The following is a 15,246-nucleotide window of genomic DNA, read 5'->3' as shown; positions in this document are numbered from 1 at the left end:
AGTCGAATGAGCACAGCCTCCAACAAGCCTGGATCAAATAGTAGCTTTGCCACCTGAACCTTTGTGAGTTTGGGCAAGTTACTTCTCTTCTCTGGTCTTCCTCACTCAATGAGGAAAATAATGGTATTAAAATCAATGAAATAATAAACTGGAAATAAACAGTGAGATTGTGTGAGGTTCTGTGGGATCTGTGGGAACACATCTCGCATGGTGGTAGTCTCCTTCTGCTCCTCCTTCTTCACATCGGGATCCATCCCAGGGCCTGGCATGTGCTAGGCAATGGCTCTACCTCTGAGCTACACCCCAGCCTGGGTGGTGGGTTTTCAAGGCAGGACATGGAGGGAAAACAGCACGTCATCAAAACTCTGCTGGCAATCCCATCGGACCCCAGCTCAAGAGCCTGCTACACCATCCTGAAGCAGCATGGTTAGGAAAGAAGAAAGAGATGGAGACAGGAAAGTTTCTCATGGAAATTCAAGCAACCCTCAGATGAAAGAGAACTATAAACCCTCATTTCAGAGTGTCTCCAAGGGAGTGAGAAAGGTAAGCTCTGGGTGGGCAGGTCCATGGTGAGCGTCCAAGCAGCACAGAGAGGAAAGGCTGTGACCCGGAATACTCACAACAGTAGAGAATTCATGGAAATTAGTCAACGAATTTTCAACCAAAAAATTAGAAAAAATAGTAACAAAAAAATCAATAGGGGGGCTGGGGTTGTGGCTCAGTGGCAGAGCACTCGCCTAGCCCACGCAAGGCCCTGGGTTCGATCCTCAGCACCACATAAAAATAAATAAGTAAAATAAAGGTATTTTGTCCTACCACAACTAAAAAAAAAAAAAAAATCAAAAATCAACGGAGGGAAGCACCCAGGAAAGAAATTTTAAATAATGATAAAATCAGAAAGATTTTGAGGTGGCTGAGGCCCAGGGAGCATACCCTGAAACTCCCTGCAAAATGCCCCCAGAAACATAAAGACTGGTGTTGCTGCTGTGACTAGAGGACCGGGACAGAACAACTGCAGGGAAGGAGACGTTTATTTGAGGGCTCCCGGTTTCAGAGGTCTCAGGCCATAGATGGCCGATCCATTCCTCAGGCCTCAGGTGAGGCAGGACATCCTGGCCAGAGTGTGGCGGAGGGAAGCAGCTCAGGGTGGTGAGGAAGCAGAGCCACACCCCCAGGACCCACTTCCTGTGGCCACGCCCTACTGCCTCCAGTTCCCACTCAGTTAGTCCCACCAGGGGGTAAGCCACTGATGGGGCCCCGAGGCTCTGGCCCAGGCCTTTCTCCTCCAAACCTTCTTGCCTTGTCTCACACGTGAGCTTTTGGGGGCACCTCACGCCCAAACCATAACACTCGTGAGTAGGACAAGAAACACCTTCTCGCAGCACCGAGTAACTGGAAGACAGCAAGCTTCCCACTTCCAACTGTGTGTGAGCGCCAAGGCAACAGCCAGCCCCCAGCCCTCCCAGCCCCCTGTGGACCACCAGGAGGATCTGCTCAGAGGAGGCCAGGGCAGAGCCGAGCCTGAGCAAGGTGCCCAAGACCCTCAACTTAAAGGAGGGAGCGTCATCCCGACCCACGGTGTCAGTCTGTGCCCTGTTAACCTCCTGTCGCGGCTGCGGCAGCACATCATGGCCAGCCCACGTGGCAAAGGAAGACCGCTCACCTCGGAGCAGCTGGAAAACAGAGAGGTGGGAGGGGCCCTGGGTCCCAGGCCACCTTCAAGGGCACGCCCCCATGACCTGCCTCCTCCCACCAGGCCCCCCTCCTCCCAGTGGTGCCTTAGACTGGACCCCGAGTCTTTACACGTGGGCCCCTGGGGCACGTTTCCCATCTAAACCATAACAGAGCCCCAATTTCACCTACCACCTCCACCAGAAAGGCCATCCAGGCACCAGAATACCAGGGAATGTGCACCGTGATGAGCACGACGGTAGTGCCACAGAACCACGCTGGACACGCCGCCCCACCCCCCACCGGAAACAGGTGCTGCAAGAAGACTGAGTCCCGGAGTGTGCAGCCACTGGGGCCCAGGAGGGGCGTCCTCGCCAGGGGACGGCCAACGTCACAAACCAGAGAAAATGAGCTGGTTTTTCAAGAGCTGTGAAAACTGCAAACTGAAATCAACAACCTGGTCAGGCCCAACCGACGGTGAAAACCAGCAAAGCAAGGACAGGGAACAAGATGGCAGGCAGGGGACCCTCTCCCCCCAGCAGCCTCCTCCAGGGCCCCCTGCTCCACAGGGAGTGGCTGGCTAAACGGGTGTGGCTGGCAGAGCCCTGCAAGGCCGCCCCGCGGGTGGGACACGCCTTAGCCGATGGCCCAGCGGGCCCAGCGGGTGTCAGCCCTGCAACCGTGGTCGGTCCAAGCATGGCTACTGGGTCCTGGTTATGAGGGAGGAAGACGGTGTACTCAGGGACGCCCACTGGCATCTGAGCTGAAGTGCCAGGAGCCAGAAACACCCCTCCAGGGCTCAGCCAAAGAAAGGCAGAGAGGTAGGCAGGTGGGGGGCGCTTGCACTTCTCTTGCAACCTTCCATGAGTTAGGAATTTTTTCAAAATTTAAAGGGAGGGCGGGGTGGCTCAGTGGTAGAGCACTGGCCTAGCATGCACGAGGCCCTGGGTTCCACCCACTTCACACACACACACACACACACACACACACACACACACACATATTTGAGAAGAGCTATCAGGACCTGGTCTCTCAGAGGAGAATACGCACCTGCTCACTTCTCTTGGGGCACCGGCTGCGGTCTCCTGGACGGCCCTGGAGGTAACGTTGCAAAGGGGACTTTCCCTTTTGGACGCTCAGCTGTCCTGAATTCACAAGCGATCATGGAGCATGAGGGTGCACGTTGTTCCCTCCCTCTGCCGAGGTTTGCAGCAGCTCCCCAACACAAGGGGGTCCCTGGGGCCAAGGGGACAAAAATGGGCACAGCCTTTACTGTCCTCCTCCGCCCGCGCAGAACCCTCCTCCCAAGGCTGTGGGGCCTGGAGGAGCCAGGCTGGCCACTCGGCGCTCTGTAGAGGGACACATTTGTACTGTCAAGGACAAGAGCCACTGGCAGCCTGGCCCACAGCTGACCCCTCTGCATCATCAGGGAGAGAAGTGGTCTTTAAAAGGCCCCGGGGGGGTTGAGTCTCTGAGCCAGGAGTGTCGGTGAGGTCACTGCTTGGCCGCGCTCCACCCGGAGATCGCGTGGTTTCCTCTGCTCTCCAGGCCTGCTTGGAAGGCTGCAGGGAGGGTCTGGGTTTCTCTCGCTGCCCACACCTGGGCAGGAGCCCAGCCAAGCAGAGAAAGGTCCCCAGGGAGACTCCTTCCCGACCAGCCCCATCCCAGCCCGACACCATGTGACTCCCAGGAGCTGGCTGACACAGAGCAGGAGACACCCACAGGCTCTGGGCGGCAGGAGCCCACAGCCAGCCAGGACAGCCTGAGGTCCAGGGTCCAAGCAGGCAAGGATTCGGAACGGTGAGCACAAGGACAGCACGGGTCAGGGTGGGGGTGGAGGGCCCGCCCAGAAGCTTGGCATCTTGCGCCTGTCTGAGCTCTTCTGCTGGCCTAACGGGGAAGGCACAGTGGCCAGCAGTGGCCTGACTATCCAGAGAGCGTCTGTCCACCCAGACTTCACCCTCTGATTTGGGCTGAGCCACCGGGCCTGTGGCCAGCTCGTGGCCACTTTCCCTGAGTCGCATGCCGCTCTGTCAGTGCTGTGGGCGTTGGAGAGGCTGGGCCCCATTCCGGGGAGGGTCAGGGAGACCAGCGCACTGGACCCTGCCCCTGGGAGGTGTGGTGGCCCCTCAATCTCTCCATGGCAGGAGCAGGGCCAGGCCGGGCCGTCTGCAGAGGACAAAGACACAGGCTGGCCCCACCCACCCCCTGGGTCCTGGTGTTGTGTGTCCTCCGCACCCTGCATGACGATGCTCCTCCACTCCCTCAAGGAGTCTGAACCCCAGTTGTGAGGACCCCACCTATTGAGCCCCCTCTAGGGCCTCCAGCTGGACCAGTGGCCCACACAGAGCCCCACCGCAGGCCCCAGCTGAGAAAGGCCCTGGCTGGCCTGGCTGAGCCTCGCCTCCTGCCCCCAGCCCGCTCTGCCCACCTCTCCCCTCCCTGCTCCCCTCTCCTCTCCTCCTCCCTTTCCTTCTCTCTCCCCCTTGCTCTCCCCTCTCTTCCCTTCCCTCTCATCTGTGGCTTCCGTTCCTGGCTCCCCCTGGGGACCCTGCACTGTGTCCCAGCTTTGTCCCCGGGCAGCAGGAGGCCCTCAGCTGGGTCTTCGGGTGCAGGAGGTGATGGAAGAACAGTATGGAGAGGAGAGGTGGGTCAGGGCCCCGCGTGGAGGCCGGACACTGGAGAAGCCCGCCCACTCCTTTGGGGCCACAGCCTTGCTGGGGGTCCTGGAGGCAGCTTTGAGCATGGGGGACTTAAGACCTCCCATACTCATCTCTGCCTTTCCCCAGGCTTGGCCGCAGGGCCACACCCAGTCCTGTGTGAGACAGGCGTGCCCACAGCCCCCTCAGGGTCTCCTCCATGCTGGTGCTGACCAGGGCAGCCCGCTAGTCACCAGGCGGTCAGGCCTCACCTGCTAGAGTCCGCCTGCCTCACCCCCATACACCTGCTCATGGCCCATCCAGCCTCCGGGGATGAGGGCACTAGGACAGAGTGCACGTCCAGGAGTCGGGTCCTTCTCCACCCAGGACTGGGCCCCACTCCCAGATAGCCCCACAGGCAGGGACATCCAGACTGGCCCAGGGAAGACCCAGCTTCCCAGTGGCAGGAACAGCCACCCTTTCCCAGGGCCTGTCACTTTACCCTAGTCAAAAAGTGACCGCAGAAAGCTGAGGGTCTGACAGGAAGAGGGGGTGACAGGACCCGCAGGACAGCCAGTGCCACCGTGCTCAGCATATGGCCCTCTGCAAGGCCAGTTTTAGCCCTGAGTCCTGGCCCACCCATCCTCCTGCACTGTGCATGGACACTCTGTCCCTAAAGGGAGAGAGCAGGAGATTCAAACAGTCTCGAGGTGGGAGCCTGCTCTGTGCACCCCCATCTCCCACATCTCCTCCCAGCCCCCCCCAGGAGACCAGAGGACCAGCCACCACCAGGCAGAGGAGGCACAGGGGGATCATCCTCGGCCCCCTCTGGTCTCCAGAGAGAGGCAAGGCCCTGTCCCTTCTCTGTAATCTCACAGGGAGGAGCTGTAGGCACCCAGTGCTCAGGGCAGCTGCTGGGGATGGACCGCCCCGGGTGGCAAGATAGGAGCAGGTAGCCACGGCTGGTGGGGCAGCAGGTGGCTTCAGGTGGGCCTCCTGCTGAGCTCTGCGTGGTCCTGAGGTCTCCTGTCCAGCTGTTTCACTGGCAAAGCTGGAGGGAGAACCTGCTCCATCCCGCTCAGGGCCAGGCAGGCTGTTCCGGTCAGATCTGAGCCCTCGCCCGTACGCGGGGCCTGCCCTGTGAGCCAGCTGCCCAGGCCTGCCACCAGCCTCAGCATCAGAGTAGCCTCTCTTCCCCCTGAGGGGAGGGGGACTGACAGGTGAGAAGCAGGGAGAGAGGGTCGCAGGGACATGGCAAGGGGGAGAGGGGGACTTCTGGGGTCCCAGGCTTGCACATGGCATGGCCAACTGGGGGGCAGGGGGAGCACACTGGTGGCAGCCCCTCGTGGAAGGTCTCCTAAGACCTGCTCTAAGGTGACACACACACTTGGCCACCGTGAGCCTCCCTCCGGGGTCCTGCACTCACTGGACCTAGGCCCTGCCTGTGGCCTTAAAACAAGACTCGCCTGGGGCCCTGTGCTCTCCCCACTCCCCCGTGCCTGCAGGGCCCCCTGCCGACGGCAGACAGCTGGACGAGGGCACCTGCAGAGGCCGGGGCCTGGAGAGTGCTGGCCTGAGTGCCTCAGACAGGGAGGAGGGCGAGGTCAGGTGACAGGGAGAAATGGAAGGTGGGCACCTCCTTCAGCCAGGCCTCACCACCCGGATTGCCCACCCAGTCCCTAGCCAGTCCCCTCCCTCCTGAACAGGAAACTCAGGACTCTGTGGTTTCAGGGCACCAGGAGAGAGCAGAGTGGACGTCCCTGGCCTCCCGGACTCCACCCATTCCACCCTTCCCTGGAGATGGAGTGGAAGGAAGGTGGCCAGCGCATAGCTGCCCCCGACCGCAGCCAGGAGGACCAGGCCTTCAACCTGGTCATTCTGGCCCTCACGGAGCTGCTCAGCCTGGGCGGGCTGCTGGGCAACGGGGTGGTCCTCTGGCTGCTCAGCTGCAACGTCTACAGGAACCCCTTCTCCATCTACCTCCTGGACGTGGCCTGTGCCGACCTCATCTTCCTCGGCTGCCACATGGTGGCCGTCGTCCCCGACCTGCTGCCCCGCCAGCTGACCTTCCCAGGCTTCGTCCAGACCAGTCTGGCCACACTGAGGTTCTTCTGCTACATCGTGGGCCTGAGCCTCTTGGCAGCCATCAGCATAGAGCAGTGCCTGGCCACCCTCTTCCCCGCCTGGTACCTGTGCCGCCGCCCGCGCCACCTGACCACCTGCGTGTGCGCGCTGGCCTGGGCACTCTGCCTGCTGCTGGACCTGCTGCTCAGTGGGGCCTGCACCGAGTTCTTCGGGGAGCCCAGCGGCCACCTGTGCAGGACGTTGTGGCTGGTGATGGCGGCCCTGCTGGGCGCCCTGTGCTGTGCCATGTGCCTGGCCAGCCTGCTCCTGCTGCTGCGGGTAGAGCGGGGCCCACAGCGGTCCCCACAGCGGTCCCAGCCCCGGGGCTTCCCCGCCCTGGTCCTGCTGGCCGTCCTCCTCTTCCTCTTCTGCGGCCTGCCCTTCGGCATCTACTGGCTGTCGCGGAACCTGCACTGGCACATCCCCCACTACTTCTACCACTTCAGCTTCCTCATGGCCGCGGTGCACAGCTCCACCAAGCCCGCCGCCTACTTCTGCCTGGGCAGCACCCAGGGCCGCAGGCTGCGCGAGCCCCTCCGCCTGGTGCTCCAGAGGGCCCTGGGGGACGAGGCTGAGCTGGGGACCGGGAGGGAGGCTTCCCAAAGGGGCCTGGTGGACATGACGGCCTAGGCCCTCGTCCCAACCTCAGCTCTGGCCTGGAAGCCAGGGAGCTGCCCACCAAGGGGACCGCCGAAGGAGGTCTCTGCTGATGACCTGCCTGTGAGGTCCACCAGTGTCACCCTCACTCCCCGTGTGAGGCTCACTGGGGAGGCTGCTGGAGGGTCTCTGGGGAGGCAGCCTGGGAATTTGCACTTTGAGGACACCCCCCCAGGGCCATTGTCATGCCCAGGAACTCATGAGAGCCCCTGGGTTACACCCACGTTCCCCAGTGACAGCAAGAGGCAGGCAAGGAAGGGAACAGGCCAGTCCCCAGGTGGGAGCAGGCCAGCCGTCTCCCACCAGCTCATCCTGCCTCCCCCGTCTGCCTCCCCCCAGCCAAGGGCACACCCTGGATGTGTGGGGATGGGACAGTGTGGCCCGCCTCAGCTCCCCAAGGCCCTCCCTCCAGTGTGTCTACCATGCCCTGAGATTGGAAGCTGGCTCAGGCATGGGGAATGAGGCATCAGAGGACCCTGGGTGGCTGGATCACAGAAGAAAATGTCCGCCAGACCCCCACACCCTGGCCAGTGAGCGGAGGCTGCCCCCTCCCCCTGCACCAAGAACAGAGCTGGCCCCTGGTGCAGGGTGCTCGGGCCAGCAGCCCACTGAACCCTGGGGAAGCTGGGTCAGGCTGCAGCCCCTGGCAGACTGCTCGGACTACCCCCAGTGTCCACCTGGGTTCCTGCTGTGCTCTCCAGGCATCGTGAGGCCCATCCAGGCAAAGCCCCAGCAGCTTCTGCGTCATTGGCTCATGTCCCATCAGGAGCTTCAGCCGAAAATTTGTGACATCCCGAGTGCCAGTGACCTCCCCACGAGGCGGCACGTGGGTGGAGAGCTCTGAGGCCTACCCTGCACAGCTGTGGCAGAGGAAGGCAGACAGGGGCTTGGAGGGGCTTCCAGAGCCTGGGGTTGTCGCTGACCACCGGCCCCTCACGTATGACTGGGTCCTGGACCACGCAGACCTCTCCCCAAGCTTCAGGCAGGCTGTTCTGCAAAAGCTCCTTCTGCATCGTGAGAAGTGCCCTGAGTGGGCAGGAGGCCCTGGCAGTCCTGCCCACACCTGGAGCTGCCCCACAGGACAGTCTGGACTTCAGCTCTCGGGCAGCCCCCCACCTGCACCTCCCGGGTGGGCATGTCCCACTCAGGAGGGTCGCTCTGAGGACACAGCCCAGGCTCTGCCCTCAGCAGGCTGCAGAGCTCCCTGGTACTGGGCCTGGGGCTCAGAGGTGACCCAGAGCTGCTCCCTGAGCGTCTCATTTCCCGGTGCCCGAGCCAGCTTCCAACCTCAGGGGTCAAGGGCAGGGGCTTTGGAGCCCTCCAGCCTGGGCCGAGCCAGTTCCCACCACCCCGTCTCCATGGGCGGGTTGCTCAGCCTCCCCCTGCCCCTCTGGGCCATCTTTAAAGCACTAGAGCCAAGTGACTTCACAGCGTGAGAGGCTGTGAAGTGTGCCTGGTGCCTCATGAGTCAACAGAACTTCACCACGTCACTGAGCCTCCAGGCCCAAGTCCACCACACGTCCTAACCTGGGTGTCCTGGAGATCTTTACAGCTGCCAGGACCTCCTTCTCACCTGGAGTGGCCGGGCCGTGGCCAGTGTGAGGTTCAGACTTGGCCATGAGCTTGTCTTCTGAGGTGGGGTGAGAGTCTCAGACCCCTGCCCAGCATCCTGGGGCCCTACCCAGCATCCTGGACCCCTGCCCAGCGTCCTGGACCCCTACTCAGCATCCTGGACCCCTGCCCAGCGTCCTGGACCCCTACCCAGCATCCTGGACCCCTACCCAGCATCCTGGGGCCCCTACCCAGCATCCTGGACCCCTACCCAGCATCCTGGGGCCTCTACCCAGCATCCTGGACCCCTACCCAGCATCCTGGGACCCCTTCCCAGCATCCTGGGGCCCCTACCCAGCATCCTGGACCCCTACCCAGCATCCTGGGGCCCCTACCCAGCATCCTGGACCCCTACCCAGCATCCTGGGACCCCTTCCCAGCATCCTGGGGCCCCTACCCAGCATCCTGGACCCCTTCCCAGCATCCTGGGGCCCCTACCCAGCATCCTGGACCCCTTCCCAGCATCCTAGACCCCTACCCAGCATCCTGGACCCCTACCCAGCATCCTGGCCCCCTTCCCAGCATCCTGGACCCCTACCCAGCATCCTGGACCCCTTCCCAGCATCCTGGACCCCTTCCCAGCATCCTGGACCCCTTCCCAGCATCCTGGACCCCTTCCCAGCATCCTGGGGCCCCTACCCAGCATCCTGGGGCCAGGCCTCCCACCTTCACCCCAGGGCCTTCACCCAGGCTCCTTCGCACCCTGGCAGGTGTGGGCCCAGGGGTCCCTCCTGAGGTGGCTTGGGGCCAGTGTGGCCCTCCCTGTCCACCTCCTGGCAAGGTGGCCCAGTTCAGTCTCCCTGGGGGAGATGAGAGCAGGAGAGGAGGCCGCCTGTCCACAAACCCACTTTGGCCCTGACACACACCTCCTCAGATGGAGGAAGACCAGGGGGGAAGTGCTACCAGCCCACAGTGCCATGTGCCTGGACGTTGACCCAGAACCCTGCAGTGGGGGGGAGGGCACTTAACGTGAGAACATTGAGGCTCAGGGATCTGAGAAAGCCCCAGGCCAACAGACAGTCCCTCCCTGGATCCCTCCACACACCTGCTGGTTCAGGACTGGCTCAGGAGCCCTGAACACACCCTGGCCCCCCTCCCCTTTTCCCCATCTAGGGGAGAGATAGGTCAGGGACCTATCTGCCCGAGAGCCCACCCTTGGTCCAGGGAGTTGGGTGCAGCTCTCAGTCCTCCTGGCTGACTCATGGGGCACAGGTGTGGCAGCAGGTATGTACCCTGGAGGCCAGGCAGGTTGGTGCCCCCTCAGCCCAGACTATCTGCACAGCCCCAGGCTCTGGGGAGAGAGCCAGGGGTACTGGGGCAGGAGATGGTCCTCCTAGCCTTCATCGGAGTGTCCAGGGCCCGTGGGCAAGGCAGCCTGACTGCCCACCGGCCACCTGCCCACACCTCTCACCTCACCTGGCTGCACCTCCCCTCTGCCCCAGAGCCACCAGGGCCCACCATGCACCCCAGCCACCCTCCCCCAGCCCTCACCCTGCATGACCCTGAGGTCCACTCCCCAAGGTGGCCCCTCCCCAGGCCTCAGACAAAGCCAGACCAGGAGGAGGCTCAGGGTCCTAGGAGGACATGGCCTGAGGGCCAGGCCACCGTCCACCAGGACCCACCCACTGTGCCTAGGGCAGGACAGACTTCCCGGGAACAGGGTGTCTGCTGGGGCAGCCAACATTCCTGGGAGCCCCTGTCACCACAGCCCCTCCCCAGGCTGCAGGGAGCGCTGACGGGCTCTAGGCCCAGGACTCGGGGCAGGGCCCAGGAAGACGCCCACTGCCCACCTCCCCCCTGCGCTCAGTTACAAGCTTGAGGTGCTCCCTGTGCTGGGAGGACCCGCTCACTCCTCCCTGTGCCCCGGCAGCAGCTGGAGCCACCAGGGGAAGCCTCAGCCTGTGGGGCCGTGGGCGAGGGCCAGCTCTGAGCTGCCCTGAGCTGCTCCTCCTCTCAGCCCAGGTGCAGGGGTCTCTGACCTGGGCCCCTCCACCCGCCCCAGAGCTACCCGCTGCAGAGGCTGCGCTTGCCCCCAGGGCCTTCCCACGTGCCCGTCCTGCCTCCTGCCACCCCAGGCGTGGTCACTGAAGGACACGGGCTCCCCTGCTGAATCAGAGTGCTTTTCTTTTAAGCAAGTGGCTTCCACAGGTGGCAGAAACCATAACGCTCTGCGTGTGATCTGCTGTGGGTAATGGGTCACACACGTGACCTGGGCGATGTCACAGGACCTCATGGAACTCGTCAGAAACTGAGGCTTCCAGAGACCAAGAAGGCTGACCCCAAGCTGCAGCCTGTGGGGCCAGGGGGCAGCCCCTCCCTCCCTGCCATACAAGACCCCACCCAGGAAAGGGTCAGGAGGTAGCAAGTCACGGCCTCAGGCCCACGCTCTCCTGAACAGCTCACCGTGGCCCCTGCGTTCCCTGTCTGTTCTGTGTGCCTGCGGCCCGAGCACCTAGGGCCTCACTGACCCTCAGCAGCTAACTCCTAGGGATGCTAAAGCACTAGCTCCTTCATGTCCAGTACTACTCCGCCATGCAGTGCACAGCCCACGCCCACCCTGGGTTCCCCTAAACTGTGACCACCACTCCAGGGTGGTGCTGGACAACCAGGCAGCCCCTGGGCTCCAGGGTCCCGAAATCCCTCAAACTGGCTGATCCTAGGCCTGCTTGCTGTCCTTGTCCACGGTCGTGAGTGAGCTACGTCATTAAAATAGACCAAACACGTCTGTATCTTTTTGCAATGTCGGCATTCACTGAGTAACAATAAATTCACAGGCTGCCCACTTTCCTTTGTGGTGATTCACTGAATACCCCTAGGTCTCCTGGTAGTCATGAGCAGGACAATCACAGATACTTTTATTCCACTCTTAATTTCTAATATCCAAAGACTCCAGTCACACACACGTCACAGAGGGATATATAAGAAGTAGGTCATGGGCTGGGGATGTGGCTCAAGCACTAGCGTGCTCACCTGGCATGCACACGGCGCTGGGTATGATCCTCAGCACCACATACAAATAAAAGGTTGTTGTGTGCGCCGAACACTAAAAAAAAATAAATATTAAAAAATTCTATCTCTCCTTAAAAAAAAAAAGAAATAGGACATAAAATACTGAGAAAGCGTTAGAGGATCTTGAGGTGTTGGATAATGTGTCACACGTCACACGGACAATTTCACAGATCATGACAAACAGCTCTTCTGTACACCATGGAGTCACTCAAGGCAGGCAAAGCCTAAGGACTGCTGTACTGCACACCATGGAGTCACCAATGCAGGCACAGCCTGAGGACTGCTGTTCTGCATACCATGGAGTCACTCAGGGCAGGAACAGCCTGAGGACTGCTGTTCCACACACCATGGAGTCAGTAGGGCAGGCACAGCCTGAGGACTGCTGTTCTACACACCGTGGAGTCACTAGGGCAGGTGCAGCCTGAGGCCTGCTGTTCTACACACCATGGAGTCACTAGGGCAGGAACAGCCGGAGGACTGCTGTTCTACACACCATGGAGTCACTAGGGCAGGAACAGCCTGAGGACTGCTGTTCTGAACACCATGGAGTCACTAGGGCAGGCACAGCCTGAGGACTGCTGTTCTACACACCATGGAGTCACTAGGGCAGGCACAGCCTAAGGACTGCTGTTCTACACACCATGGAGTCACCAGGGCAGGCACAGCCTAACGACTGCTGTCCTGCACACCATGGAGTCACTAGGGAAGGCACAGCCTGAGGACTGCTGTTCTATACACCATGGAGTCACTAGGACAGGCACAGCCTGAGGACTGCTGTTCTACACACCATGGAGTCACTAGGGCAGGCACAGCCTAAGGACTGCTCTTCTACACACCATGGAGTCACTAGGGCAGGCACAGCCTGAGGACTGCTATTCTACACACCATGGAGTCAGAAGGGCAGGCACAGCCTGAGGACTGCTGTTCTACAAACCATGGAGTCACTAGGGCAAGCACAGCCTGAGGACCGCTGTTCTGCACAACATGGAGTCACCAGGGCAGGCATAGCCTGAGGACTGCTGTTCTGCATACCATGGAGTCACCAGGGCAGGCACAGCCTGAGGACTGCTGTTCTATATACCATGGAGTCACTAGGGCAGGCACAGCCTGAGGACTGCTGTTCTGCACACCATGGAGTCACCAGGGCAGGCATAGCCTGAGGACTGCTGTTCTGCACACCATGGAGTCACTAGGGCAGGCGCAGCCTGAGGACTGCTGTTATACACACCATTGAGTCACCAGGGCAGGCACAGCCTGAGGACTGCTGTTCTACACCATGGAGTCACTAGGGCAGGCACAGCCAGAGGACTGCTGTTATACACACCATTGAGTCACCAGGGCAGGCACAGCCTGAGGACAGCTGTCCTACACACCATGGAGTCACCAGTGCAGGCACAGCCTGAGGACTGCTGTTCTACAAACCATGGACTCACTAGGACAGGTGCAGCCTGAGGACAGCTGTCCTACACACCATGGAGTCACCAGTGCAGGCACAGCCTGAGGACTGCTGTTCGACACACCATGGACTCACTAGGGCAGGTGCAGCCTGAGGACTGCTGTTCTACACACCATGGAGTCACAAGGGCAGGCACAGCCTGATGACTGCTGTTCTACACACCATGGAGTCACCAGGGCAGGCGCAGCCTGAGGACTGCTGTTCTACACACCATGGAGTCACTAGGGCAGGCACAGCCTGAGGACTGCTGTTCTACACACCATGGAGTCACCAGGACAGGCACAGCTTGAGGACTGCTGTTCTACACACCATGGAGTCACTAGGACAGGCACAGCCGGAGGACTCCTGTTTTACACACCATGGAGTCACTAGGGCAGGCACAGCCTGAGGACTGCTCTTCTACACACCATGGAGTCACTAGGGCAGGCACAGCCTGAGGACTGCTGTTCTGCACACCATGGAGTCACCAGGGCAGGCATAGCCTGAGGACTGCTGTTCTGCATACCATGGAGTCACCAGGGCAGGCACAGCCTGAGGACTGCTGTTCTATATACCATGGAGTCACTAGGGCAGGCACAGCCTGAGGACTGCTGTTCTGCACACCATGGAGTCACCAGGGCAGGCATAACCTGAGGACTGCTGTTCTGCACACCATGGAGTCACTAAGGCAGGCGCAGCCTGAGGATTGCTGTTATACACACCATGGAGTCACCAGGGCAGGAACAGCCTGAGGACTGCTGTTCTACACACCATGGAGTCACTAGGGCAGGCACAGCCTGAGGACAGCTGTCCTACACACCATGGAGTCACCAGTGCAGGCACAGCCTGAGGACTGCTGTTCTGCACACCATGGAGTCACTAGGGCAGGCACAGCCTGAGGACTGCTGTTCTACACACCATGCAGTCACTAGGGCAGGCACAGCCTGAGGACTGCTGTCCTACACACATGGAGTCACTAGGGCAGGCACAGCCTGAGGACTGCTGTTCTACACACCATGCAGTCACTAGGGCAGGCACAGCCTGAGGACTGCTGTTCTGCACACCATGGAGTCACCAGGGCAGGCATAACCTGAGGACTGCTGTTCTGCACACCATGGAGTCACTTAAGCAGGCGCAGCCTGAGGATTGCTGTTATACACACCATGGAGTCACCAGGGCAGGAACAGCCTGAGGACTGCTGTTCTACACACCATGGAGTCACTAGGGCAGGCACAGCCTGAGGACAGCTGTCCTACACACCATGGAGTCACCAGTGCAGGCACAGCCTGAGGACTGCTGTTCTGCACACCATGGAGTCACTAGGGCAGGCACAGCCTGAGGACTGCTGTTCTACACACCATGCAGTCACTAGGGCAGGCACAGCCTGAGGACTGCTGTCCTACACACATGGAGTCACTAGGGCAGGCACAGCCTGAGGACTGCTGTTCTGCACACCATGGAGTCACTAGGGCAGGCACAGCCTGAGGACTGCTGTCCTACACACATGGAGTCACTAGGGCAGGCACAGCCTGAGGACTGCTGTTCTACACACCATGCAGTCACTAGGGCAGGCACAGCCTGAGGACTGCTGTTCTGCACACCATGGAGTCACCAGGGCAGGCATAACCTGAGGACTGCTGTTCTGCACACCATGGAGTCACTAAGGCAGGCGCAGCCTGAGGATTGCTGTTATACACACCATGGAGTCACCAGGGCAGGAACAGCCTGAGGACTGCTGTTCTACACACCATGGAGTCACTAGGGCAGGCGCAGCCTGAGGACTGCTGTTCTGCACACCATGGAGTCACTAGGGCAGGCACAGCCTGAGGACTGCTGTTCTGCACACCATGGAGTCACTAGGGCAGGCACAGCCTGAGGACTGCTGTTCTACACACCATGCAGTCACTAGGGCAGGCACAGCCTGAGGACTGCTGTCCTACACACATGGAGTCACTAGGGCAGGCACAGCCTGAGGACTGCTGTTCTACACACCATGGAGTCACTAGGGCAGGCACAGCCTGAGGACTGCTGTTCTACACACCATGGACTCACTAGGGCAGGTGCAGCCTGAGGACTGCTCTTCTACACACCATGGAGTCA

At 60.7% G+C, this 15,246-nt stretch overlaps 1 protein-coding gene and 1 long non-coding RNA gene across 2 annotated transcripts in view; one reads left to right on the top strand and one right to left on the bottom strand.

Moving 5' to 3' along the window:
• Positions 1-3,232, bottom strand: part of LOC144376948 (uncharacterized) — a 30,819-nt gene extending 27,587 nt beyond the window's left edge. Inside the window, exon 1 of the long non-coding RNA XR_013437358.1 lies at positions 2,722-3,232. This is a non-coding gene — a long non-coding RNA (uncharacterized LOC144376948). The remainder of the gene's footprint in view (positions 1-2,721) is intronic.
• Positions 3,233-3,333: 101 nt separating this feature from the next.
• Positions 3,334-11,484, top strand: Mrgpre (MAS related GPR family member E). The gene is made up of 2 exons (XM_040283968.2): positions 3,334-3,471; positions 6,042-11,484. The coding sequence occupies exon 2, from the start codon at positions 6,111-6,113 to the stop codon at positions 7,062-7,064; it is 954 nt and encodes a 317-aa protein (XP_040139902.2). The 5' UTR covers positions 3,334-3,471; positions 6,042-6,110; the 3' UTR covers positions 7,065-11,484.
• The last annotated feature ends 3,762 nt before the right edge of the window (positions 11,485-15,246 follow it).

The sequence above is a fragment of the Ictidomys tridecemlineatus genome, chromosome 4 (assembly GCF_052094955.1).
Source record: "Ictidomys tridecemlineatus isolate mIctTri1 chromosome 4, mIctTri1.hap1, whole genome shotgun sequence".
In the NCBI taxonomy this organism is placed as follows: Eukaryota; Metazoa; Chordata; class Mammalia; order Rodentia; family Sciuridae; genus Ictidomys; species Ictidomys tridecemlineatus.
The sequence above is the reverse complement of the archived record's forward strand: the minus strand, read 5'-3'. Positions and strand labels throughout refer to the sequence as shown.